The 27,382-nt window shown below is 36.9% G+C and overlaps 1 protein-coding gene across 6 annotated transcripts in view; it reads left to right on the top strand.

Moving 5' to 3' along the window:
- Nucleotides 1-27,382, top strand: part of NR3C1 (nuclear receptor subfamily 3 group C member 1) — a 125,764-nt gene that overhangs the window by 71,970 nt on the left and 26,412 nt on the right. For 5 of the 6 annotated variants that reach the window (XM_060093560.1, XM_060093558.1, XM_060093559.1 and 2 more), the window contains exons 3-4: nucleotides 20,106-20,272; nucleotides 26,252-26,368. In XM_060093560.1, the coding sequence (XP_059949543.1) occupies nucleotides 20,106-20,272; nucleotides 26,252-26,368 (284 nt within the window). The remainder of the gene's footprint in view (nucleotides 1-20,105; nucleotides 20,273-26,251; nucleotides 26,369-27,382) is intronic. The other variant, XM_060093563.1, reaches the window with a different exon arrangement.

Here is a 27,382-nt window from a genome sequence, read left to right as displayed (position 1 = left end):
CCTATCATCTATATGCTCAGAGATAAGAAAAATATTGCATTCATCAAATAAGAGTAAGGGGTTTTAAAAAAGGGAAGACGTTTTGGAGAATAAAAGCAAACTCTTGGAAATTAAAAAGATGACAGCATAGATGCAAAGCTCAGTAGAAGGATAGGGATATTAACCCAGAAATAAGAGCAAAGAGACAAAGAAATGGAAAATAGGAGAGAAAATGAGAGGACCAAAGAGTTCCAGAAAAAGAAAATGTAGACAACAAAAGGAAAGAAATCATCAGGGATTGGAATAGGAGATGTAATATAGGAATTAAGTTATTTGTGCCTTTCCCTATTTATTTAGAGTTTAAAAAAGAATTTACTATAAAACAAAGCATACATAAGAATAAACAAAACACACGTATATACAATTTATTGAATAATTATAAAGCTAGCACTTGTGTCAGTATCATGCAGGAAAAGAAAAAGAACATTGCCAGTACCCTGGAAGCCTGCAGTGTGACCTTCCCAGATTACAGTCCCATTTTGCTCCCCCTCCCTAGAGGTAACCACTATCCTGACACTTATATTTTCTTGCTTTCCTTACTACCTATACATACACCCTTAAACAATATCTTAGTTTGCATCTTTTTGAACTTTAATGAATAGAATAATATTACATGTATTATTTTGTGTCTAGTTTCTTTCACTCTACATTACATAATTCATCCATGTTACTATATTGAACTGTAGTTCACTGCTGTTTAGAATTGTACCACAGTTTATATATCCATTCCATTATTATGAACATTTGAGTAGTTTCTAGTTTGGGTTTATTACAAAAAATGCTGCTGTCAGCATTGGTATACATTTTACTGTATCTGCACATTAATGTCTTGATGAATATTAATTTCTTGGTATATGTCAGGTGGTGCAGTTGCTGGATCTTAGGATGTTCTTGTCTTCATCTTTACTGGGTAATGCCAAACTGCCTTTAAAAGTAATGTACCATTTAAACTCAGTTCCTTCTTATTGTTAAATGTTTAATTTTTGGCAATCTGGTGTGTGTGTATAATGGTATTTCATAGTGGTTCTAATTTACATTTCCCTGATTACTAACAAGGCTGATAAAATTTTGGAATTCCTATTTTATAAAGTATCTGTGTACATTTTTTGTCCATTTTTTCCAGCAGGTTTTCTGTCCTTTTAGTTGAAACCTAAATTTGTAAATATTCTCAGAGGACAAGTGGCTAAGGTGCTTTTCCTTAGATTTTAGCCTAAATCCTGTATCATTTTGTCAGCTCACTAGTGCTTTTAAGGTGATTTTTCAAAAAATTTTTTATCCAGCATTTTGTTTTTGTCAGGCAAGTTGGCCCCATAACCTGGCCTGCCATTTCTAAAAAAGAAAGCTGTAAATGCTCAACGGACTTTGAGCCAATCTTCCTGATTTTGACCCTACCTTTAACCCAAGTTTCTGAGCTTTTTGGAAGTTCTGTCATACTAATTAGGTTCCTTCTTAGCTTTCCCCACTGGTAACTTAACAGACCCCAGAACACCCAATCCAATATAAAATATTGCTGGTATTGTCTCTTCTCTTTTCCCCCCCAGCGCTATTGTGGTATAATTGACAAAAAAATCACTTCTCTTATCTTTATTCTTAGAGGTTTATGCCTTTTAAAACAAATGTCATTACTCTCATTTTACTGGGCTCCAGAGGGTGCTGAAATAAAAGCTTGCGTTAAAAATATCATCTTTAACCAGAACTATAGATGGCTGGACATTTTATTTTCAAGCTCACAGACACTTCAAACAATAATATGGCTAAAAGAAGTATCAAGTGAGCAATAGTACAGGCTCTGATCATCATAGACTGTACCATCAGACTTGAAATATTTTTAAATTGATTTAAAGTTAGGGCTTTATAGATACATCCTCAATGGACTAAGTGTTGAAATACTTAATGTCTAAAACATTATTATAAATCAAGGGAAGACAAACACCCCAGTAGAGAAATAGGCAGTGATCATCACTTGACAGCTGACCAGATTTGTTTTCTATTTGGAATGGATGTAGGGACATGCATGTGCCTGCTTTCCTGGAACAAGGGGAGGGTAGGCAGTTTAACACCATGTGTGAAAAGCCCTAAATTGTCCATTGGCTTTCCTTGCCCTTCTAGGTATTTAACTTAAGTATATAATCAAAGATGTTGGAAAGGTTTATGCAGTGGTATTTCTAATAGTGAAAAAATCAAAAACAAAGAATGTCCAATAATGAGGGACTGGCTAAGTTAAAACTTTGCCACCATCAGAGAATCATGTAATAAAAGATTATCTATTGACATATAGGACGTTTTCTCAAAATGCTAAGTAACGAACAACAAATGAACCATGTCTCACATAAAATGCTGAGCCATCTATAGTGTTATCCCCAAAATAAATAAGATGAAGTATTTGTATAGAAGTGTTTGCTGGGTTTTCTCTGACAAAAGTAAGATGGCATTTTTTCTAATTTAAACTTTTTGGTGTTTTCCAAATTTCTTAACTAAATATTATTTTTATAATTTTAAAAAGTATCCTCCAGTTTAGCTTTACTTGGCAAATTACTTTTTTAATGTATCTACTTGTATATTTCTAAATGAATGTAAAGCAATCTTGGAGTAGATTATGGATTAGATATAAAGAAATAAACAAGGAAAAAATAGTTTGGGCTTTTTATGGACATAGTAACAAGTTTTCCTCAGTGTGGCGATCATAGTTGTATTGAGTTTATTCAGTTTTCTTTTCCCACATGAATGAAAAATGGGGCAAGTCCACACCTAGAACCGCCTTAGCAAGTAACACTCTACTGCACATGATGCTTGCAGGGAGAAAAGCAATTTTCTATTCCAAGTGAGACCTTCAAGCCCACAAATAGAGTCAACGAGTTATTTCAGCTACCCACTGCAGTGGCAAGAAAAGTGTGAGCCTTTCATGTTCTCTATCGTAAAACTGTTTCTCATTCTTTTCAGGCTTACACTACATTTCAAAAATAAAAATTTTCCTTTATATTACTCTTTTTGGGGACTATGAGAAAAATTAAAATTTCAAACAGGGATGTCAGATCTGCACTGGTATTCAGCACGTTCTGTTTCCTGCATACAGAACTAACTGCTTACATAAGAACTCAATTTTAAAACACTAATGGCTATTCACGTTCTTATTCTCTTAAGGACGGGATGTGGTTTAGTTAAAAACAATTTTTGTAATACTTTTGATAAAGTGTTTAAGATAAGTTTGTGAGAATACAGCGTTCATTTTGTTTTTAAATCTTCTGCAAATTATTTTAGAAAAAGAATTACTATTATTTGATCATAATTGCATATCAAGTTCAGAGCTTGCAGATTGCAAGTTTCCCACTGCAACAGTAGCTACCATTTATCTGTTCTCAAAAAAGTGCTGCTCGTGCCCTTGAAATTTTTATGCTCCTAGGAATATCCCCAAAACTTTTTAAAGCAAAAATCATGTCATCACTTGCTTTCAAAGCTTCTTTTCCATTCCCATATGGTTTCTGAAATGTTAGCAGACACCATTTTAGAAGAAACAAGTTACTTGTGTAATATTCTAAATTGAACTGCAGTAATCTACAGAAAAATTAAAGCTTGCTTGTTCTTTATTGTTAAGTTCAGCAAAGTGAAACTATATGATAGCTTACGTTGCTTATCACTGTTATTTATGAAATTTTATTGAGAAAATCTGTACACAGACAAACATATTGAAGTCATAGTACATTATATTTTCAGTATGTTTTGACTGATATTTAATTATATAATTTAGCAAAGGAATTTTAGAACAATTCACATGTGTTTTCAAAATGTAGTCAGCCTTTTTTATCTATGTCTGGAGAATGCACAGTAAATAGATAATAAATGAGTATTGGTGAAAAGTAGTAATTCTAGATCTATGGTAACTGTTACTTTGGGTATCACTTGACCTTAGTTTCTCTGAAATAGGAGCTCTTAACATCCTATTATCACTATAATGTTGTACTAATTTAATCTACCATATAGTTAGCCAGAAGTCTATTACTGTATGTGCTAAAAATTTAAAAAGCAGTAGACTTTTCAAATAAACTAAAAATACATCTAAATAATTTTTTTTTAATTTGAATTTTGATTCAGATTTAGACATTGCCTCTCAATAGTATTTTTTATTTTATATTGGAGTATAGTTGATTAACAATGTTGTGTCAGTTTTGGGTGTACAGCAAAGTGATTCAGTTATATATATATACATGTATCTATTCTTTTTCAAACTCTTTTCCCATTTAGGTTATTACAGAGTATTCAGCAGAGTTCCCTGTGCTATACAGTAGGTCCTTGTTGTTAATCTGTTTTAAATATAGCGGTGTGCACATGTCAATCCCAAACTCCTAATCTATCCCCTCTGCCCCCAACCATAAGTTCGTTCTCTAAGTATGTGAGTCTGTTTCTGTTTTGTAAATAAGTTCATTTACATCTTTTTTTTTTTTTTTTTTTAGATTCCACATATAAGTGATGTCATATTTGTCTTTCTCTGACTGACTTACTTCACTTAGTATGATAATCTCTAGGTCCGTCCATTGAGTGGGATTGCAGGGTCATATGGTAGCTCTATTTTTAGTTTTTTAAGGAACTTCCACACTGTTCTCCATAGTGGCTGTACCAATTTACTTTCCCACCAACATTGTAGGAGGGATCCCTTCTCTCCACACCCTCTCCAGCATTTATTGTTTGTGGATTTTTTGATGATAGCCATTTTGACTGCTGTGAGGTGATAACCTCATTGTAGTTTTGATTTGCATTTCTCTAATAATTAATGATGTTGAGCATCTTTTCATGTGCCTCTTGGCCATCTGTATGTCTTCTTTGGAGAAATGCCTATTTAGGTCTTCTACCCATTTTTCGATTGGAATGTTTGTTTTTTTGATATTGAGCCTCATGAGCTGTTTGTAAATTTTGGAAATTAATCCCTTGTCGGTCACGTCATTTTCAAATATTTTCTCTCATTCTGTGGGTTGTCTTTTCATTTTGTTTATGGCTGTGCAAAAGCTTTTGATTTTAATTAGGGCCCATTTGTTTGTTTTTGTTATTTCCATTACTCTAGGAAATGGATCGAAAAACATCTTGGTGCAATTTATGTCAAAGACTGTTCTGCCTATGTTTCCCTCTAAGAGTTTTACAGTATCCAGTCTTACATTTAGGTCTTTAATCCATTTTGAGTTTATTTTTGCATATGGTGTTAAAGAATGTTCTAGTTTCATTCTTTTACATGTAGCTGTCCAGTTTTCCCAGCACCACTTATTGAAGAGACTGTCTTTTCTCCATTGTATAGTCTTGCCTCCTTTGTCATAGATCAATTGACCATAGGTGCGTGGGTTTATTTCTGGGCTTTCTATCTTGTACCACTGATGTATATTTCTGTTTTTGTGCCAGTACCATACTGTTTTGGTGACTGTCACTTTGTAGTATAGTCTGAAGTCAGGGTGCCTGATTCCTCCAGCTCTGTTTTTCTTTCTCTAGATTGCTTTGGCTATTTAGGGTCTTTCATATCTCCACACAAATTTTTAAGGTTTTTTTTGTTCTAGTTCTGTGAAAAAGGCCATTGGTAATTTGATAGGGATTGTACTGAATCTGTAGATTGCCTTGGATAGTATAGTCATTTTGACAACATTAATTCGTCCAGGTTAAGACCATGGTGTATCTTTCCATCTGTGTCATCTTTGATCTCTTTCATCAGCATCTTATTGTTTTCCAAGTATGGGGCTTTTGCCTTCTTAGGTAGGTTTTATTCCTAGGTATTTTATTCTTTTCGATGTGATGGTAAATGGGATAGTTTCTTGAATTTCCCTTTCTGATCTTTCATTGTTAGTGTATAGAAATGCAACAGATTTCTGTGTTTCTGGGTATTGATTTTGTATAAAGCGTCCTAGGACTAGTTCTCTAAGTAGTTGAGCTTTAATTTCTAAGTTCTGAGTTTCAATTTATGCTTCTATGCAACGGGATTAGTAACATCTGCTTTCAGGATATTAATGAGGATTACAGAATATATCAGGTGCCTAAGACATAAGAAGTGCTAAATGGTAGCGGTTATTATATAGTCCAGTTGAATATATAATTCTACTACCTTAGCACCTTTTTTAAAATTAAATAACTACAGTGTTTTTTTTTTTTTTGGCTCTATCAGTCTTCTTGACATCAGTGGACATGTTAGTTTATGTCCATGATTTTCTTCTAGTCAATAGACGTAAATCTTCCATCTATAAAACTGGTAGTGTGGCTAGACAGCTCCTTTCTAGTTAAGGCTGTATCCTATTAAGTGTTACGAATTTTTCAAACTAATACAGAAATTATTCACATCATTGTATATCCCCAGCTGGATACTTTGGTGGAGCAGTATATTTCATAAAAATTAAATGCATTTCAAAAAATTCTAAGGTCTAGGGCTTCCCTGGTGGCGCAGTGGTTGAGAGTCTGCCTGCCGATGCAGGGGACACAGGTTCGTGCCCCGGTCCGGGAAGATCCCACATGCCGCAGAGCGGCTGGGCCCGTGAGCCATGGCCGCTAAGCCTGCGCGTCCAGAGCCTGTGCTCCGCGACGGGAGAGGCCACAACAGTGAGAGGCCCGCGTACGCAAAAAAAAAAAAAAAAAAATCTAAGGTCTAATATGGTAGTCAGGCATAACTGCTTCAAAGCTCCTCTAAGGGCAAAAAAGGTGTTTTGAATATGCAAAACACTCCTATTTCTATTTTTGTATTTTTGATTCGAGGTCTCCGTGTTATTAACTCGGTATTTAATGGCTCGTGTGACATTGTCTTAATAATGTAGAATGTGAATATGCTAATTTAAGATTTAAGTCAGTAAAACAAGAATCTAAAGGAAAAATGGAAGTGACTAGGATACTTTTGTATCTTTTTAATTATAGATAATTTCTACTTCATTGTGATAACAAGGACAGTCAGAAGAGGGAAAAACAGAAATTATTTTTGATGTTTACCTTTACCTCAGGACTATCTACTTGATGACTCACACACTCTTTTAAAAACTCTGTCAAGCTGAACAGATATTAACCTGTGGGTCCCTGCCAGATAACACAGTGATGAGGGTAAGGAGCCTGGATTTTGGAATCAGACAGTGCTGAATTCAAATCCAGATTGTGCTAATGCGACTTTGGCCAAACACCTGACTTAATTTCTGTATTCTCATTTGTAAAATGGACTAGTGGTAAGGATTATTTGAGATAATACATTTATTAAAGTACTTAGCCATGGATCTTGGTTTGTAGAACTAAAAGTCAACCAGTTAGTGTCCAATATGATTATTACTATGATGGGAGTGTTTTGTTCCACCTACCTGAAAACCTTCCTAGGCTTAAATTTTTCATCTAACTGCCTGCATTGCAGACATTCCTAGAAGAGGAAGGAAGAAAGGAATAAGTAACTTTTACATCATTCCAGAGACTAATTTCTTTTTTTTTTTTTCTTTTTTTTTTCCTTTTTGCGGTATGCGGGCCTCTCACTGTTGTGGCCTCTCCCGTTGCGGAGCACAGGCTCCGGATGCGCAGGCCCAGCGGCCATGGCTCACGGGCCCAGCCGCTCCGCGGCATATGGGATCCTCCCAGATCGGGGCACGAACCCGTATCCCCTGCATCGGCAGGCGGACTCTCAACCACTGCGCCACCAGGGAGGCCCGAGACTAATTTCTTATTCCTTTCTTCCTTCCTCTTCTAGGGACAAGTTCACCAGTGTTCTCACTGTATATAAATACTTTAAATTATTCCTTTAAATTGTTTCAGTGGGTATCTAAGAATCAGGGTGTGAAGTGAGAGCATCATCATCAAAACCTGAGGAAAATGTATATAAGTAAGGAAATTCTCATACTAATTTAAGAATCTAATCTAATTTAGGAATCAAGTCTTGGCTTTTGACTGAAGGTGGGAGTATGTGGCTTTAGACCAAGTTCAGGTTGGTTTTGAGGGTTTTGTTCTTTCCTTTATACTAAAATAAATATGAATGTAGACACAGCTGTTCTGCATTTTGTTTGATTTTATAAACATCTTAGTAGGAATTGTGCTAATTGTACAGTATGAGATATACATTAGTTTGACTAAATTTTCAGATGATACACAGACTGTCGCACAGTTATAAGGCAATTGTTTTTACTTATTTGACCTGCTCTGGCAATCCTTATTTGGGCAAAAATCTTTTTCAGATCATGTTTGGAAGCAGGTACAGGGAATTTGCTTCCTTTTGCTGTATATCACTGAGACATCAAACCACAGCCCTCAAAGTAGAAGGCAATTCATTCCTCAATTTGAAGACCTAGATCTACCTCGTCTTCTCAGTTTTGCCACTTTATTGTAGTTAGGGAGGTGGAATACTGGTTAAGAACGCTGATTTTGGTGTCAGAAAGATAGGCATTTGAATCCTGACTTTGCTAGTTACTGTGTCACTGTAGGCAAGTCAGCTTCTCTAAATCTGCTTCCTCATCTGTAAAACACTGAAAACAGTACCCACCTCCTACGTTTGTGGAGAGGATTAAAGGGGATAATGTATATAAAGAAAGAGCTTGCAGAGTAGCTCCTAGTAGTAGTGAGGTGATAGATGTTTATGAGATTGTACCCATAATACAGCTAACATGTTAGCTGCCTCAAATCCTTTTGCAGAATATAAAAAGATGTAACATATAAATAAGCTAAATAAAATAACATATACTGGACACTGTAACAAGATGCTGGTGATATAAGAGGCCTAAGACGTGGACCCTACCTAAAAGGAATTATTGATGGAAATATAAATCAAAAGGTATCATGTGTAAAGTGCTACATGGCAGTGTTTAAGGGAGTCTAGAGGTTGTCTTGGATCAGAAAGGCCACGGTAGACACTCCAGGCTGGAAGAAGAGATCTTAGGACAAGCTTCGAGGGAAATGAGGCACATAGTAGTCAACTTCATAAATATTTGTAGAGGGACTTCCCTGGTGGTCCAGTGGATGGGACTCTGCGCTCCCAATGCAGGGGCCCTGGGTTTGATCTGTGGTCAGGGAACTAGATCCCTCATGCCACAACTGAAAAAGATCCCGTACATGATGAGGATCCCATGTGCCACAACTAAGACCCAGCACAGCCAAATAAATAAATAAAATAAATATTAAATAAAAAATAAATATTTGTAGAATACAGGATCCCTAAGGTGATAAAGAAACCAAATGGTTCGTGTAGAGGAGTGGGAAGACATATAATTGGAGAAAGAAAGGTGAACCAGATTGTGGACCATGTTGGGCTTGTACTGCTTATTACATGGAAGAGCCTAAGAGATTTTTAATTATGATGAGAAAAATGAGTTTTAGCATTGTAGGGGACATAATGGAAAGAGAAGCAGCCAGAGCCAGGAGGACTACTTAGTAAACCACTGCAGTGGTTAAGGCAAGAGGTGAGGGAAGACATGCATTAAGATGGAGGCAGGGTGGATGGAAAGGGAAAGGTACATCATAGGGAATAATAAATAGGATGTGGAAAAGGGTTGGAACTGGCAACTAAGTACTAAGGGTTACTAAGTATAGTGAGAGGAAGTCAGGTCTCTCTGAGAACAGAGTAAGATATTTAGAAATATGTGGTGGTTGTAGTTGAGGTGGAAATGCACAGCGTTTTTTTCTTGTCAAGCATTTCACAGCAGTTATATTACAAATTACAGTAAATGATCAAAATTCCAGAATCTGAAAATTAAATAATTTACTTCAAACTAATGTAAAATGAAATAAAATACAAACCACCAACTTAACACTATTCTAAATTAAAGTACAAACCCAAAATAGACCACAGTTCGTGAAATCTACAAAGTAACACACATGACTAAAACCAAAGAGGACTCCCAAATTCCAAATAACTGAATGTACAAAATACAAAAGATGCAGGTACAAGCCCCAATTAAAGCTTATAATGGAATTACAAATAATTATAACAACAGCATTCAGCTATGGGACTTGACTCCTAAGTTACCTACTGAATAGCACTGTAGGAAGACAAGGTATTACCACCCCACTCCCTAAAAATAAAACCCAAGTAAAACTACAAATACATTGGTATATGAGAAAAAACAAGTCATGAAAGGACATTTTAAAAAATTAATCACAAGTGAGATTCAAGCTCAAAAATATAACTCCACAGCCATCAACCCTAGATATATAAATATATACATTAGAAGAAGGCAGTAAGTGTAACATTGTCTCAAACCTGTTCTTGCCTTATTTGAAGATGTCACATTCATAATTCTGCATGTACTAAACCATAGTTATTCTTGTGTGCTCTTAAAAAGCAAGAAAGCATCAGACAGAACGAAATCAGGTCTTCATTCTAGAAATAACCATGTAATGAAAAAAGTTTTTTCCTCACTGTGCTTGCTACTTACTCTTGGTCTTAGTGTTCTGTTACTAGAACATCATTACTCCTCCTTTCATTGAAACTCATGTCCCTCAGTGCAGGCCTGAGCAAATGGAACTGAAAACACGAAACAAGATTTCATCTCTTAGGAACTAAGTTACCCAGCACCATCACTAGACTGAGGACTGACCCTTCCAGAGAGAAAGAAAAACAGAGGAAAACATGTTAGATTAGACTTTAAGAAAGGAGCATATAGATAGGGTGACCATATTCTCTCTTCATATAAATAAAAATACAGGTCCAAAGAAGTCTTTCACAGACCCAAGTATATTCTTGCCTACGTCCTACCCCTCCCTTGGGAAATAGTGACAGCTTCTTTGGAGTTTATTGATTCAACACCTTCATTTTACAGACAGGGAAACTAAGTGCGGAGATGTTAACTGACAGGCCATTGGTGTCTCAGAGATCTAAAAAAAGACATCTCCAACAGTCATCCTTTACTGAAAATGTTCCTGGACACTACAGTACAGGTTTACAGTACAGGTTTTGTTGCTCTAACCTCCTCCCTAAGATGAGTGAGTATAAATGATGCATAGTTTGACGAAACTGTCTTAGTAGGCACCCAAAGTTAAAACCAATAGAAACCTCTCAACAAATGCAAAGCAAAGAGATTAATCAGTCTTTTTTCTTTTTTTGGCTTGCTAAGTAAGATAAAATGCACTCTGCTAAAACCATTTAACAGAAATATTGTGAAAGCCTTCCCCCAGAGTATTTTTCTATTTGATTTGAAAACTATTCCATAGCTGATTATCAAACAAATCAGTAATCCTTTAGCTAATGCAGGGATAAATGGGCAGTCAGAAAACATAATCACCTGGTGTGTGCAGCTGAGTATTTACATTTTTCCTAATGAACCAAGATAAGAAAAGTGCAGGTGACTTTAATGTGTAAAAATCACCTCTTAGTGCTAGTGCTAGAGGGAAAAATAAAAGTAAACTAACTCAAGCTAATCACTAAACTTGTGTAGTCCCTGGCCTCAGCTCTGTTTTGAATCTCTTTCTGGACTTGTCTTGAATCAAAGAATATTTACAGCTACCTCAGTAGGGCAGTTGCTCCAGTTTAAAAGATAGTTTAGAAGGTTTTACAATAAGTTTCTGGTCCTTGTTGAATTTTTTTTTCCACTTTATGTTGCTTAAAGATTTATAGCAAGGATTTCTTAACCTCAGCACTATTGACATTGAAGCTGGATAATTATTTGTTGTGGAAGACTGTCTGCTGTGCATTGTGGGAGGTTTAACAGCGCCCTAGCCTCTTCTCACTAGATACCAGTAGCATTTCCCGAGTTGTGACAACCAAAAATGTCTCCAGAGGTAGCCAGATGTCCCCTGTGGAGTAAAACTGCTCCCAATTGAGAACCACTGCTTTATGGTATTAGGACAAAAACTAGTAAGCCAGTGAGAATATACCTATTCCATTTGTAGTTGGTAAAAATTAATCGAGTTGTAGCAGCTTTATTTCCAGGAGTTTTTCCCATGTTAATATTTGCTCTCTGAGATAATATCAGTTTTCCTTTTTTCCAAAATGAATTTCTTGCATTTTATTGAAAAGTTGTTGATTAAATTCACTTAAATTGAAGGCTAAGCCAACCACACCATTTGGGTTTATAGTAGTTTATCATCTCTCTTCCTTCCTCTGTGGGGGAAAGCCTCTCACTTAGTAGCAATACTGTATCATTTTGCCAAGTACATTACAGTCCCCATTTAGAAATAAGGCAGTTGAGATTTAGAGACATTACACGCTACTACACTGCAGTTAGGTTATGAATTCTAGCATGTCTCACTTAAAGTCCTCACTGTCCTCTTTAACAGCAGTTCTCAACATGTGATCTATGGACCCCTGGGAGTCCCCGTTCTTTTCAAAACTATTTTCATGATAATACATAGTCTTTATTTGCATTTTTCACTCTGTTAACATTTGCACTGATGGTACCAAAACCAATGATGAGTAAAACTGCTGGTGTCTTAGGGTACAGTAGTCATTGTATTTAACTGCAGTATACTCACAGTTAAAGAAGAAAGCAAGCCAGTTCCACTTAAAGATACCTTTGAGGAAGCAACGTACTAATTCACTTAAATCTCCACCCTTTAATATATGTGTCTTCTTAATATCCATTTTGTGTAAGGCACTTATGCTGCATATAGTATTTGATGGTTGTCTCAAACAGTCTTACATGTGCTTTTCTTTAAGTTGTGAGTTGAACAAACTACTTTTTTCATGGTATAGAATGGATAAACTACGGGTTTTCAGCCTTGGGAATTTGGCAAATGTTTTCTCAAAAATGACTGAAGTGAACTTATCACTTCAAGGAAGACAACTGACAGTACTTGTTGCCAATCAATAAAAATTAGAGTTTTCCAAACAAAATTCAGAATTTTGGAAACCTTGTGTCTGCCACTGTGAGCTTGACAAATACAACTCTTATATTGTATAATGAACTGTGTCAACATTTGGAAGATCTGCATAACTTAGTGAACCAGTATTTTCCAAATGACTAATGCATGATAGTTCAAAATCATGCATGGGTAAAAGATCCATTCAAAGTACAAGACAGACCAGTGGATTTTAATGTAACATAGATACAAAAAAGTGCACTGATATGGTTTTAGATTCCTCATTGCAACACTAACCTTTACAAAACTGAATTGTCGATTTTTGGTGCAGAATCAAGAAAGACTATCTACAATTACCTGAACTTAAGTTTTCTGGAGGACCATTAACCTCCCCTGGCTCACAGAGAAGGTTCTTCAAAGCACTTCTCATTCCTTGGGATCCTCCAGAAAGGAAGGAGAAGTTGGGAGGAGGGAGAAAAAAGAAGTTAATGCCTGAGGGTTAAGGAGAAACATATTGTTTGATGATCGCCAAGTGTGTGCCAGTACTTTACGTAACTCAAATATATAACCTACACAGAAAGTCCTAAAATGGTACTAATAAGGAAAAAGAGTCAAGGGTTTATCAGCTAGCCACTGTCACACAGTTGTTAAAGCTCTGGAGCTAGGATGTAAGTCCAGATTTGTCTCTATATATAGCTGAATCACTTCCTAGTAGTACTACCATGACACTGAAGCAGCCAAAAATATTCTGCTACTCCTACCTAGATCAAAGTTTCTAGGTCCACTATCATTTCAGTAACACATTTTCATGTACGATATGACCTCTGTATCCTCACAGTGCCTGGCATTCAGATGCCAGGAATCATGTGCTGAAAGGGTGTAATTTACCTGCACATTTTACATGTTTCTCAAGGTGAGTAACTTCCATCCATCCGTGATCCTCCTTTCATCAACTGCCTTTCTTGCAAGAAAATTAAATAGAAAAACCTGCTTTATACGTGTCTTTTCTCTCTCTAATGTAAACTCAGTAGCCTCAGGAATAACTTGATGTCCAGCACACTTTCCATTTTGAGTGGGAGACAGCATTCAAGTATTCACCTGAAACAACACATTTTGTTATTTCCACTCTTCACTTAAAAGAAAGCACTCTGGCTACAGTCAGTTCATAATAGAACCTCTTAGCATCTTCAGAATGTTTGTTTGACAGAGCTGTAAACACACTGAGCAAAAGACCGGGACAATTCAGCTTTTCTGTTCAAAAGGGGGTGTAGGGCTTCCCTGGTGGCGCAATGGTTGAGAGTCTGCCTGCCGATGCAGGGGACACGTGTTCGTGCCCCAGTCTGGGAAGATCCCACATGCCGCGGAGCGGCTAGGCCCGTGAGCCATGGCCGCTGAGCCTGCGCGTCCGGAGCCTGTGCTCCGCAACGGGAGAGGCCACAACAGTGGGAGGCCCGCGTACCGCAAAAAAAAAAAAGGGGGGGGGTGTAATATGCAGTCTTATTATGGTGTGCTTTTTCTTTCTTGTTGTCGTGTATCCTTATTAAAAGATGATGATTCCATATGGTTCTCCTTTGAGTTCTAACCATTTTGTTGAATCCCCGCCCTTTTAGCAGTATCATAGGGTCACGTTTGCAACTGAATAACATTTTGTGGTCGTTCATTTCTCCCAATGGTGTTCACTATAGGCCATTATAGTGCTCATATTTGTGTGACAGAAACTGATTTTTTTCCATTGGTCAGTGGTACACTTAGCAGCTTTCCACGTATTTAGTTTTTATCTGATGTAGCCTAGACTGACTGCCAGAAGGGATGCTGAAGGCCTGACTTAAGTTCCAGATTCTTTTTTTCTTTTTTTTTAAATTTATTTTTACATCTTTATTGGAGTATAATTGCTTTACAATGGTGTGTTAGTTTCTGCTTTATAACAAAGTGAATCAGTTATACATATACATATGTTCCCATATCTCCTCCCTCTTGCGTCTCCCTCACTCCCACCTCCCTATCCCACCCATCCAGGTGGTCACAAACCACCGAGCTGATCTCCCTGTGCTATGCGGCTGCTTCCCACTAGCTATCTATTTTATGTTTGGTAGTGTATATATGTCCATGCCACTCTCTCGCTTTGTCACAGCTTACCCTTCCCCCTCCCCATATCCTCAAGTCCATTCTCTAGTAGGTCTGTGTCTTTATTCCTGTCTTACCCCTAGGCTCTTCATGACATTTTTTTTTCTTAAATTCCATATATATATGTTAGCATATGGTATTTGTCTTTCTCTTTCTGACTTACTCTGTATGACAGACTCTAGGTCCATCCACCTCATTACAAATAGTTCAATTTCGTTTCTTTTTATGGCTGAGTAATATTCCATTGTATATATGTGCCACATCTTCTTTATCCATTCATCTGATGATGGACACTTAGGTTGTTTCCGTCTCTGGGCTATTGTAAATAGAACTGCAATGAACATTTTGGTACATGACTCTTTTTGAATTATGGTTTTCTCAGGGTATATGCCCAGTAGTGGGACTGCTGGGTCATATGGTAGTTCTATTTGTAGTTTTTTAAGGAACCTCCATACTGTTCTCCATAGTGGCTGTACCAATTCACATTCCCACCAAGAGTGCAAGAGGGTTCCCTTTTCTCCACACCCTCTTTAGCATTTATTGTTTGTAGATTTTTTGATGATGGCCATTCTGACCGTTTTGAGATGATATCTCATTGTAGTTTTGATTTGCATTTCTCTAATGATTAATGATGTTGAGCATTCTTTCATGTGTTTGTTGGCAGTCTGTATATCTTCTGTGGAGAAATGTCTATTTAGGTCTTCTGCCCATTTTTAGATTGGGTTGTTTGTTTTTTTGTTATTTAGCTGCATGAGCTGCTTATAAATTTTGGAGATTAATCCTTTGTCAGTTGCTTCATTTGCAAATATTTTCTCCCATTCTGAAGTTTGTCCTTTTGTCTTGTTTAAGGTTTCCTTTGCTGTGCAAAAGCTTTGAAGTTTCATTAGGTCCCATTTGTTTATTTTTGTGTTTATCTCCATTTCTCTAGGAGGTGGGTCAAAAAGTTGCAGTTTGATCAGTCCATTTGTTCATGTAGTTTTTTTTTTTCTTTATGTCTGCGTTGGGTCTTCATTGCTGCGTGCGGGCCATCTCTAGTTGAGGCGAGCAGGGGCTACTCTTCATTGCAGTGCACAGGCTTCTCATTGTGGTGGCTTCTCTTGTTGCAGAGCATGGGCTCTAGGTGCATGGGCTTCAGTAGTTGTGGCTCACAGGCTCTAGAGTGCAGGCTCAGCAGTTGTGGCACGTGGGCTTAGTTGCTCCGCGGCTTGTGAGATCTTCTCGGACCAGGGCTCAAACCTGTGTCCCCTGCATTGGCAGGAGGACTCAACCACTGTGCCACCAGGGAAGCCCTGTTCATTTAGTTTTTAACTTTCTCTTTTGTTTGCCATCTCTAGCTCACAGTTGAGTGGCCTGAACGTGTTTTGCATGTGCTAATTATAACTGAGAATTTGGGAATACTGTCCTAGATTTTAGACTTAATACTACTTACATAATACTTATATCAGGCTTTCTCATAAAATCTCATTTTCCTGATGGAGAAAAGAATGAACATTTATCAGGTGCCTGATGGAGGGAGGAACTATGTGCTAGACTTTCTGTGTGTTCTCTTGTTTTCACAACACACACACAGGTGATGTCCTTCCAGTTTACTTGTGAGAAAACAGAGGTTCAAAGTAGTAGATACCTATCCAAGGTCACATAAGCTTTGAAATGGTAGAACTGGGATCTGAAACATGTCAATTTGACCACAAACAGGCTCCCTGATCAACCTCCAACAACTACGTGACCTCATCCAGAGGTGATGGCATCCTTTTCACAGGGTTGTTGAGAGGACAGATGAGATTCTATTCATGAAAGTGTTTTAAAACTATAAACTACTACCAAAGTACTGTTTAAAAATTTTTAATATGTATTTCTTTGTGTGTGTGTGTGTGTGTGTATAAAATTAGTTGAGGAAACATTGTAGAGTTAACCTTTCAAATCAATAAATATTGCACTTATTTTCCATAAACTAAATATACAAACAACTGGTTGGTCCCTAAAAATAGATGTCAGATGACAGAGTTTGGCTGAACAGGAATAGGAGCATCTTCAGAACAGGAGCCAAGGAATTTTTTGCTTCCCTAACACATTGCTCTGTTCACTCACTCCAAGACCTTCCTACTTCTCTGTAAAACTCTGGCCCAGAGCAGCTCTGCTACATTAGTCACAAGTTTCCATTAATCAAGGATGGTTCGTGCCAGACCTACAGCAGAGTCATTTCAGGTTATTCTCTTCCATTGTAGGCTTTCAATATGCACTCAGTACACTCTCCCAAATCTAGCAGGGGATCAATGCCTTATGATACGGAAGCATCCAGAAATTCTCCTTGACACAGTGTTCAGAGAACAATATGAAACCCTGGGGCCTATTCCCAGAACTGGAGTGGTGGGAATGCTGTCAATCGCTGAGCCTCTGGATAAATATAGGGTTGGCTAGCTTCGTTTGAGGACAGAATTCAGGGGGAGCTCTGGAGTTTATCGACCTAATTATTTAAAGTGACATTTACAAAAGAAATTGTCATTCTACAATTAACTTTAACTTTTTTTATATTTATTTATTTAAAATTTTTGGCTGTGTTGGGTCTTCGTTGCAGTGCACGGGCTTCTCATTGCGGTGGCTTCTCTTGTTGCGGGGCATGGGCTCTAGGCACGCGGGCTTCAGTAGTTGTGGCTCACGGGCTCTAGAGCACAGGCTCAGTAGTTGTGGCGCACGGGCTTAGTTGCTCCACGGCATGTGGGATCTTCCTGGACCAGGGCTCAAACCCGTGTCCCCTGCATTGGCAGGCAGATGCTTAACCACTATGCCACCAGGGAAGTCCAACTTTTAACTTTATTCCAAAAACAGAATAACAAAAAGATGTTACTTAATAAATATAATTTCTAACCATGTTAATAACCCAAACAATTTCTTAAGTCAGTTTGCTCTGTGATTTAGTTTAAGCATATTTGTAATTGAGATTTAATAATAATGTATTATTTATGAATAATTTATCCCTAAATGCCATCTCTTTTAGAGAATAGGCAGATAAAGAAAATCTCAGAGAGAGATTTCTTATATAGGTGATGAACAATACACTTTAATGTGTAAAGTTCCAAAATCAACAGATTGCTACCATCCATATTTTTGAAGAACACATAACCAGAGAAGGAATTAGCAGTCTCTAGAAACTATTTTCAGGGACTCTTTTTAGTTACACAAGGTTAGAAAGGTTAGGAACTCTTTTGAGTTATACAATACACAATACAGTTTTGGTTCTAAAGTTAGCATGTAAGATGAACATTCCTTAGAAATATACAACACTGGAAACCACTGTATCATCTATAATGAAAGTTTTATAGTTAATTTTTCCTCTAGCATTAAAGGGATCACTGTTTCATTGGTTTATAAAAATATATCTTTATAAGCAAATGTGGCAAAATGTTGAGAATTGGTGAGTATAAGTAAAGGCTATATATCCATTGCACAATACTTTCAACTTTTGAGTGTTTGAAAATTCTCAAAACAACAAGTTAGAAAAAGAATATCTTTTGTGGTGAGAAATCTATAAAATGAAAACAAGACCTAGCAGGAGAAGCAGATTCCCATTTTCCATCTTTTTCTCCAGGGCATATGTACACAGAGGGGGGAGGGCAGCATAGTCCTTACTGTTGAAAGCCCAGTGCTGGAAAAAAGTCTTACTTGCTGCAAGCCAGACTAGAAAGTTATAGGAGGTAATGTTTCTGCATCATTCTCTTCTAAGTCATAAAAAACTGTCATTTCAGCTAGGATGACATTGGGAATGACAGATGCTGGACCAAACTTTAATACAGTCATACCTCAGAGATACTGCTGGTTTGGTTCCAGACCACAGCAAGAAAGAAAATGTTGCAATAAAGCAAGTCACTTTCCAGTGCATGTAAAAGTTATGTTTACACTATACTATAGTCTGTTAAGTGTGTAGTGTGTCTGAAAAACAATGTACATACCTTAATTTTAAAATACTTTTTTGGACATATACCCAGAGAAAACCATAATTCAGAAAGACACATGCACCCCAATGTTCATTGCAGCACCATTTACAATAGCCAGGTCATGGAAGCAACCTAAATGCCCATTGACAGACGAATGGATAAAGAAGATGTGGTATGTATATACAATGGAATATTACTCAGCCATAAATAGGAACAAAATTGGGTCATTTGTAGAGATGTGGATGGATCTAGAGACTGTCATACAGAGTGAAGTAAGTCAGAAAGAGAAAAATATCATATATTAATGCATATGTGTGGAACCTAGAAACATGGTACAGATGAACTGGTTTGCAGGGCTGAAACAGAGACACAGATGTAGAGAACAAACCTATGGGCACCAAGGGGGGAAAGTGGTGGTGGGGGTGGTGTGATGAACTGGGAGATTGGGATTGACATGTATACACTAATATGGATAAAATAGATAACTAATAAGAATGTGCTGTATAAAAAATAAAATAAAATTCAAAAAAAATACTTTGTTGCTAAAAAATACTAACCATCTGACAATTTTGCAGCATCTGTTAAGTGCAATAAAGTGAAGCACAATAGAGCAAATTATGTGTATATTGTAAGAAATTTTAACTCAAGCAGAGGAATGGGTAGAATTCTAATGAGACTTGAATGAAATTAGAAAGATCCCTGTACAATACCTTAAAATTAGAGGGAAAAAAATGATGTCCTAAGGAATCTTTGGTGGTTGATGGATATATACTATATCTCTTGATCATGGTGGTAGTTACACAATTATCCATTTAACAAAACTCATCAATTGTAGACTTATGAATGGTTAATGTTATTGTACGTAAATGATACTTTAGTAAAGGTGATTATAAACAACTCCCAAGCAACTAAAAATTATAATATCTAAGTCCATTCTTTTTAAGGGATACTTTTCTTTTTTTTTTTTTGCCACGCCACATGGCTTCTGGGATTTCAGTTCCCCGACCAAGGATTGAACCTGGACTACGGCAGTGAAAGTACCAAATCCTAACCACCAGACTGCCAGGGAACTCCCAGGGAATACTTAGAAAGAAATTACCTCACTCTTAATTTTGTATAGAAGAATAAAATATTATGTGACTATATCTAGGTAGGATATTTTAATGCTTGCTAGTACTTGAAGCCAGAGTTCAGTGTGAACATGCTCACTGTGCAGTGAGAAGGTAAGAGAACTGTATTTTGATACTTCTGTGACAGTCATGACAGTTAAATCGTCACACTGCTTTCTTCCTTTTTTAGCCCTGGAATGAGACCAGATGTAAGCTCTCCTCCATCCAGCTCCTCAGCAGCAGCGGGACCACCTCCCAAACTCTGCCTAGTGTGCTCTGATGAAGCTTCGGGATGTCATTATGGGGTCTTAACTTGTGGAAGCTGTAAAGTATTCTTCAAAAGAGCAGTGGAAGGTAGTGTGTGTTTTGAAGAGTTTTATTATTCCTCTGTTTGGTTCCTATTTCTCAGAGTGGATTCTGAAATTTCTATTATATGCAAAGCCCATTAAGGCTAGAAGTCAGTAAAAGCAGGGAGAGGTGGGTAGCTCCTAAGTGCTCTAGTGGGGAAGAAATACTTTAAAAAACAGGCGAATAAAATAGAAAACTATAAACTGAAGGGAGGGAGTATGGTCAGAGAACAGAAGATAACTAAGGAAGTGCTATCATGTGAAATGATGGTGTTAGGTTTCAGCAGTAACTAGTGCTCACTGTGTTAGTATTATGGGCTTTAATTCCCATGAATTAGCTGGTTTTAAAGCCACCAACTGGCAAAAATTAGTGATAATGAGAACTGTGAGGGGGAAAAGTGTTTTGTTTTGTTTTCCAATAAGCCAGGGCCGTGCTTTGTGATATAAATGTGGTGTAAGACCTGATCCCTGCTCTCTGGGAGGTCACAGTGTACTTGGAAGTGAAAGATGAGTTAACAGTTACAAGGTACAGAGATTATAATACAGAGGAGCAAGTGACAAACTGCCTGAGGAGGTCAGGAAAGAAGGTGTTTTAGAGAAGGTGATTTCACTTGACAAATATTATATTCATATAAATTTTACCCTTGTTACAGATTCAGCCTGCACGTCAGCTCCTTAAAGAAGGAAAAATTGATTCCATAAGCGAATTATTGGAAGTCACACTAAAATTTTTTAATATCACCAGTGAATCCTCTTAGAAAAAACTGTTTTGTAATTTAGTTATTTGTAAAGCATTTAGAAGGCAGTGTGGCCTGAATGGATTACCTAAAGCTCTGATTAGATAATTATATTTTTTAAAAGTTAACATATTCATTCACAGTATGAGAAAGATTATTATTATTATCTGGCTTCAGTTGAGTTTGCATGTCCTTAAGACTTAGATGAGTCATTTTCTTTTGTTTGGATTGCTTTTAATATATTAACAAACTATAAAATTACTTGTGTTATCCCGCAGAGAGCACAGAGATGCAGGCTTTAACCAGTTTGGTATCATCCAACTACTGAGTAGAGTCATTAAGTAAAGCCCACCCCTAATTAATGCAATGTCTCTAACAAAGTAGATGTTATTTACCACAGACAGAAGCTTCTCCTTGTCCTTACTTTATTCAGCACTTTCTTCGCTGTTTATTCAGCACTTTCTTCGCTGATTAGTTCTTTCCATGGTATATATAAATGCAGTGATAACAGTATTACAGTATTCCTGTATATCAAAATAATTTGACAAATTTTAATTCTGAAAGTGAAATTCAGAATGAGACAATGGAGCCTTAAGAGAAATACAGGAATTAAAAAACATTTTTTTTTCATTTGTCCTCATTTTAACTAAAATCATTCCTTAAAACAGGGCTACAAATTCCAATTCCAATGCCTACAGGGACTGAGTGTGGGTCATTCTGGCCAAATATAATACAACTGGGCAAAAAGCGCAGTTATTTATGTTAGAGAGTGCAAGCATGCCCTACCTAAAAGCATCCAAATGCAATTTAAAAAAAAATAAGCTAAACATACTACAAATAAGACATCACTGCAGGCCATATGCTCTCTGGGCTTAATCTCTGCTTTAGAATTAAATTCTTATACTTGTTTTAAGGTAAACTTTCATTGAATATTAGCTATACTATTTCAAAATGTATATCATATAAGTATTTAAGTTAAATATGATAGCTAGATTACATGATTAATAAGAAAAGGTTAAAATGTGAACTGTGTTAAGTAAATCCTTTATTTGGACTTAAATTTTCTCCAGGGTCACTTCCAGCTCTAAAATTCTGTAATCACTTGCTAACCTAACTCATGGCCGTTCTACTTTTCCTTTCTAGACATGATGGAAATCTGTTTTTAAGTCCAGGTACATATTTTGGAGCACTTTCTTGAACAGTTACAAAGATGAAGCTTGTATGATTTTCATTATACTACATTCATTCCATTTTTAACACCTGCTAGAAATTATAGGTTGTCCACCAAACTGGCAAAGTATTGTAAATACCCAAACATTTAAGTATTTTTAAGAAATTTGCAAAAGTTTTACTTATTTATTATCCATACAACCCAGATCGAGGATTGATACTTTGAATTTTTTTATTCATTATTCTGGGAGTTGCTTTTTTGCATACAGAGAAGAATTTGGGTAGCTCCATTTCTTTAGATGTATACTAGCTGAATGATCTTTTTTTTTCGCTGAGTCCCTTTTTCTTATGTTCCCTTTGCACAAATTGCATATAATCTTTGTTGGTGGGTCATAATGGAGATGGATATCAGCTACCCTTAATTTAAGATGTACTAAGCACTATGTTTTATATGTCATACCACTTAATTAACAGCTCTGTGAGATCTTAGATGCTATTATGATCCATATTTGATAGACTAGAAAACTGAAGCTCACACAGTTTGACAGGGCTAGGATTCAAACATAGCTGTCTCCACACAGGCTCTTAATCTCAATGCTATCCTGACTTCCTGAAAGGATAAAAATCACATCTCCTGGCCATTTATAATCTAGTTAAATACTGAGATGAAAGCAATAACAAGGGAATTATTTACTAGCTAGTGTTTATTGAGTGCTTACAATGTGCTAGGCACTATTTTAAGAACCTTCTACACAACTGCCTTTAACCCTTGCAGAAGCACAGCAAGGTAGGTGCTAATTTTCCAACTTTACAGATGGAGAAACAGGGGGTTCAGAGAGGTTCATAAACATTACTGAGATCACACAGCTAGGCGGTAGAGCTGCAAATCAGACCAAGGGCTTCCTGGCCCTTTGCCGAGTGCACTTTGCACTATACCACACTGTTTTTGAGAGCAGTAAAGAAAGATGCTCAAGCTGACAGTCACAGTTCACATTTGAAACTTGGATACTTCCAATAGAGTATACAAACTACAGAAAACCCTAGGACATGCCCTTTGCTGTGTGGCCCATTTCCTATACCACTTTCATTATCTTGATCATGTCCAAGCATCACTGTTCTATTTACTACCTAATATTTTTTTTGGATCACTCTTCTTTATAACTTCATTTTAAAACAACTTCACTATCCCTACTATATTAGTTATCTATTGATGTGTAACAAATTACCCCCAAAATTAGTAGCTTAAAACAAGAGATGTTTATTATATCACGCAGCTTCTGAGAGTCAGGAATTTGGGAGCAGCTTATTAGCTGGGTAGTCTTGGGACTCTCATGAAGTTACATTCAGACTGTTGGTGGAAGCTGCAGTAATCTGAAGGCTTGAGTGGGGCTAGAGGATCCACTTCTCAGCCCATTAACATTGCTTTTCGCAGGAAGCTTCAGTTCCTCAATATGTGCACCTCCTCTAGTTCTGCTCTCAACATAGCAGCAGGCCTCCCCTAGAACAAGTGATCCACAAGAGAGGCTGTGATGAATATGGGAACATAGTATCTTTGTAACTTAATCTCAGATGTGACATACTTGTCACTTGTGCCGTATTTTATTGGTCACACAGACCAGTGCTGGTATAGTTTGGGAAAGGACTATCTAAGAGTGTGAATACCTGGAGACAGAGACCACTGGGGGCCATCTTGGAGGCTGGCTACCACACCTACCAGAAATAGAAATAGAATCAATTGCCAAAAACAGGTTTTTACCATAAAAATAAATACAATGCAAACAAAACAATGTTGAGAAATTCCAGCTGGCCCGAAGGCTCTTCTGCTGACATCTACTCTCTCTTTTACTTAGAAAGGGAATTTACCAAGTGGTAGAAGACACAGGAATTCCAAACTAAGATGTCTTATTGTCTTATCAAAATGATTGACAGGGAGTGACTATTAGTGGTACATGTCCATGCCTTGTAAACAGTGACCACTATTCGAAACTCCTCTTTTTATAGATAAGACACCCAAAGGCTTGTCCAACTTCATACTAATAACCAGAAAGAGCTGATTTGAACTTATGAAGGTACAATGCCCCCTGATCGTGTAGCTCAGATTCTTAATTGTGCTCAAGACATGCCTGGGATAAAGAAATCATTATTAGCATAACATGCACATTCTCATCTTTTGGTTAGATATAAATAACACACTGAAACTTTTTCTGTGTTTAGCAATGAGTAATTTTTTCAATTAACTACAGGACAGTGATTCAGGGATATTCTTATGGGGTAGAACTTCTTTGTATTATAACTGCTTCAATTATGATGGCATCTGTTGTTCCTACTTAAACTGTATAGAGGATAGAATTATTGCACTAGTGCCTTCATTTCATGTCCAAGTAAAGAAGTAGCAAACTTACACAATACAGAAAGGAATTGAAACAGCTCGTACACACATTTGGCATCGGAGAACAACTCTGGAACAAAGCTGAATTGTAGACCATTAGTCAATTCTGTGGCCTAATTCTTCCAAAGAATTGAACCCGATACAGTTAACCATCTACCCCAAACTAATGCTCAACAAGCACTGTGATTTAACATGTTAGGAAGAAATGAATATAGTTTGTTTTCATCCAAGTCAAGTAGATTATGCTATGCATAAAGTATCTTTTCCCAGAAATTAGACTAGGTATATTCAACCTAATGAATTGATGATTATGATTTTTTCTTTTTTCTTTGAATATGATTTATTTTTGAGAAGACAAATGTCCTGTAGTCTTCTGAAGACCATCCCCTCTAGTGTAAAGACACAGACTCTTAATTATCTAGTGTATCTATTTAGATATGCTGGTCTTGTGTAGGAGGATCCTTTCAGTTTTTGCCAGGCTAGCAAATCTTCAGATAGTTTTCTTCAACAAAAGAGGGTACAGTTGAGGGGAGGGAGAGGGTAGGAAGACTTTCTGTCCCCCCACCCTTTTTTAATTAATTAATTTTTGGCTGCATTGGGTCTTCGTTGCTGTGTGCGGGTTGCGGTGCACGGGCTTCTCATCGTGGTGGCTTCTCTTGCTGCAGAGCACAGGCTCTAGGCGCGCAGGCTCAGTAGCTATGGTCCGCAGGCTTAGTTGCTCCACAGCATGTGGGATCTTCCCGGACCAGGGCTCGAACCTGTGTCCCCTGCTTTGGCAGGTGGATTCTTAACCACTGCGCCACCAATTTTTGACAGGTGAAAACTGCATTTCTACCTCTTAGCACATTTAATACTGGGTGGCAGAAGATTTTAGACAGTAACGATCCTTAGTATTTGGAGTCACAAAGCATGTGAAATAATGAACAAATCTCCCTAAGTCCTATATACAGTAGCTTAGTTTGCCAAGTCTGTGATACACCTAACTAATTGCTGGCAACCTTAACATAATTTAAGTGTTTACCTATCACTTTATTTAAAAATTTGGAAGGGGAGCACACTTTATTTGCATACGGTGGTGCAATGCTGAATTAAAGTCATTTTCCCTTTGCGACTCTCACAGTATTTTTAAACCAGTTTCCTCTTTCTCTAGTCCTCCTTAGCATTAAGTTAGAAGTCATAATAAAATAGTGAGATCTTCTATACATAGAATAAATAAAATACAGAGATCTTCTGTAATTGTTAGAAGAAACAACTCTTTAAAGCACAATTTAAAGAACAGCTTATCAAGAAGGAGGTTACCCCTGGTAGGTAGTGACTGAAAGGGGGCGACAAGAGGGTTTGTGGGGTAACTGTTCTGCTTCTTGATATGAGAGCTGATTACATGGAAGTGTTTGGCTTATGAAAATTTATTAGGTTAGGTGGTACACTTAGGATTTGTGAGCTTTTCTATATGTATACTGCAGTAAAGTTTTTTTTAATGAACTATGTCAAACAGAATACGAAAGGCTTTTTATTTTAAGTTGACCTCTCAACTTTGTAATGAATGTAAGAAAGTACACTATATGTTCCTTAATCAATGCCTTTGGTCCTTGGCTATGTTCCCCCCAAAACAACAACAACAGCAAAGAGCCTCTCCATAAAAATATCCTTTAAGGCCTGTGAAATTTTAATAGTGCCTTTATTTTCCATATAGGACAGCACAATTATCTTTGTGCTGGAAGAAATGATTGCATCATTGATAAAATTCGAAGAAAAAACTGCCCAGCATGCCGCTATAGAAAATGTCTTCAAGCAGGAATGAACCTGGAAGGTAATGTAAATATCTAAAATGAACTGTCTCTGCATCATATAAAAATTTATTGTTTTACTTTTTAAAATATACATAAGCAGATGTAATAATTAAAAGGATTTTTTAATGAGTATTTCATATTCTGCTTAAGTTTATTCACCAACTTTTACTGTACACACTGAATTCGGTGTAGCCAGACTATATGCTAAGAAAGAAAATTATGTAATAATGAAACTTATAAGACTTGAAGAAACATTACTCTGATCTTTCGTATTTCTTTTTTCAACCTTAAAACTATTTGCTAGGGTTAGAAATGTTTTTATACCAGGTATAGTTACATGTCCATTATTCTGTTATTTACCTTTTACTTGGCACATATGTATATATATAAATCTTTTGTTACAAACCTGCAGGGGGGGAAAACTCCTCAAGGAGGCATTGGATGGGTTTTGTTTGTTTTGTTTTTCAAGCAAAGAAGAAATCTGAAACTAGTTATAAGTTTCATATCCTGGTTTATATAACAAGCTGTATAATTAAAACTGATCTCATTATTCAAAATCTTTCCTCTGGAAAAAAGTTTGGAATTTTGCCTTAGTTGAAACTGCAAGTTCCATGAAGGTGGTAGTGGTGATCTAATAACCCCTGTGCACTTTGATTCAGCAAGTACTCAACAAGGCAAGCACTAGACATAAAACTGTGTCTGCATTCAACATCAGTAAAATAGTGCCTGTATTCAAGTACTTTACTGTCTAGTTAGGTTGCACAGTCAATGACAAAATGGTACAGCACACTACAGAAGGAATAGAGAGCTACAGGAGCAAGAGGAAGGTCACCTAATTCTGTCCTAAAAGGCAGGGAAAGCTTCCTAGAAGAAGCAACATTGAATTTTAAATCTAGAGAAGTTGAGTAGGAGTAGGTGGAAAATAAGGGCAGAGACATGATCAGACTTGTATTTTGGAAAGACTAATCTTGTCTAATATGGTGATATTAGAGGGAGAATGGAAACCATGTGGTTCTTTCGACAGAAGAGAGACT

The sequence above is a fragment of the Mesoplodon densirostris genome, chromosome 3 (genome assembly GCF_025265405.1).
Source record: "Mesoplodon densirostris isolate mMesDen1 chromosome 3, mMesDen1 primary haplotype, whole genome shotgun sequence".
Classification (NCBI taxonomy): Eukaryota; Metazoa; Chordata; class Mammalia; order Artiodactyla; family Ziphiidae; genus Mesoplodon; species Mesoplodon densirostris.
The sequence above is the reverse complement of the archived record's forward strand: the minus strand, read 5'-3'. Positions and strand labels throughout refer to the sequence as shown.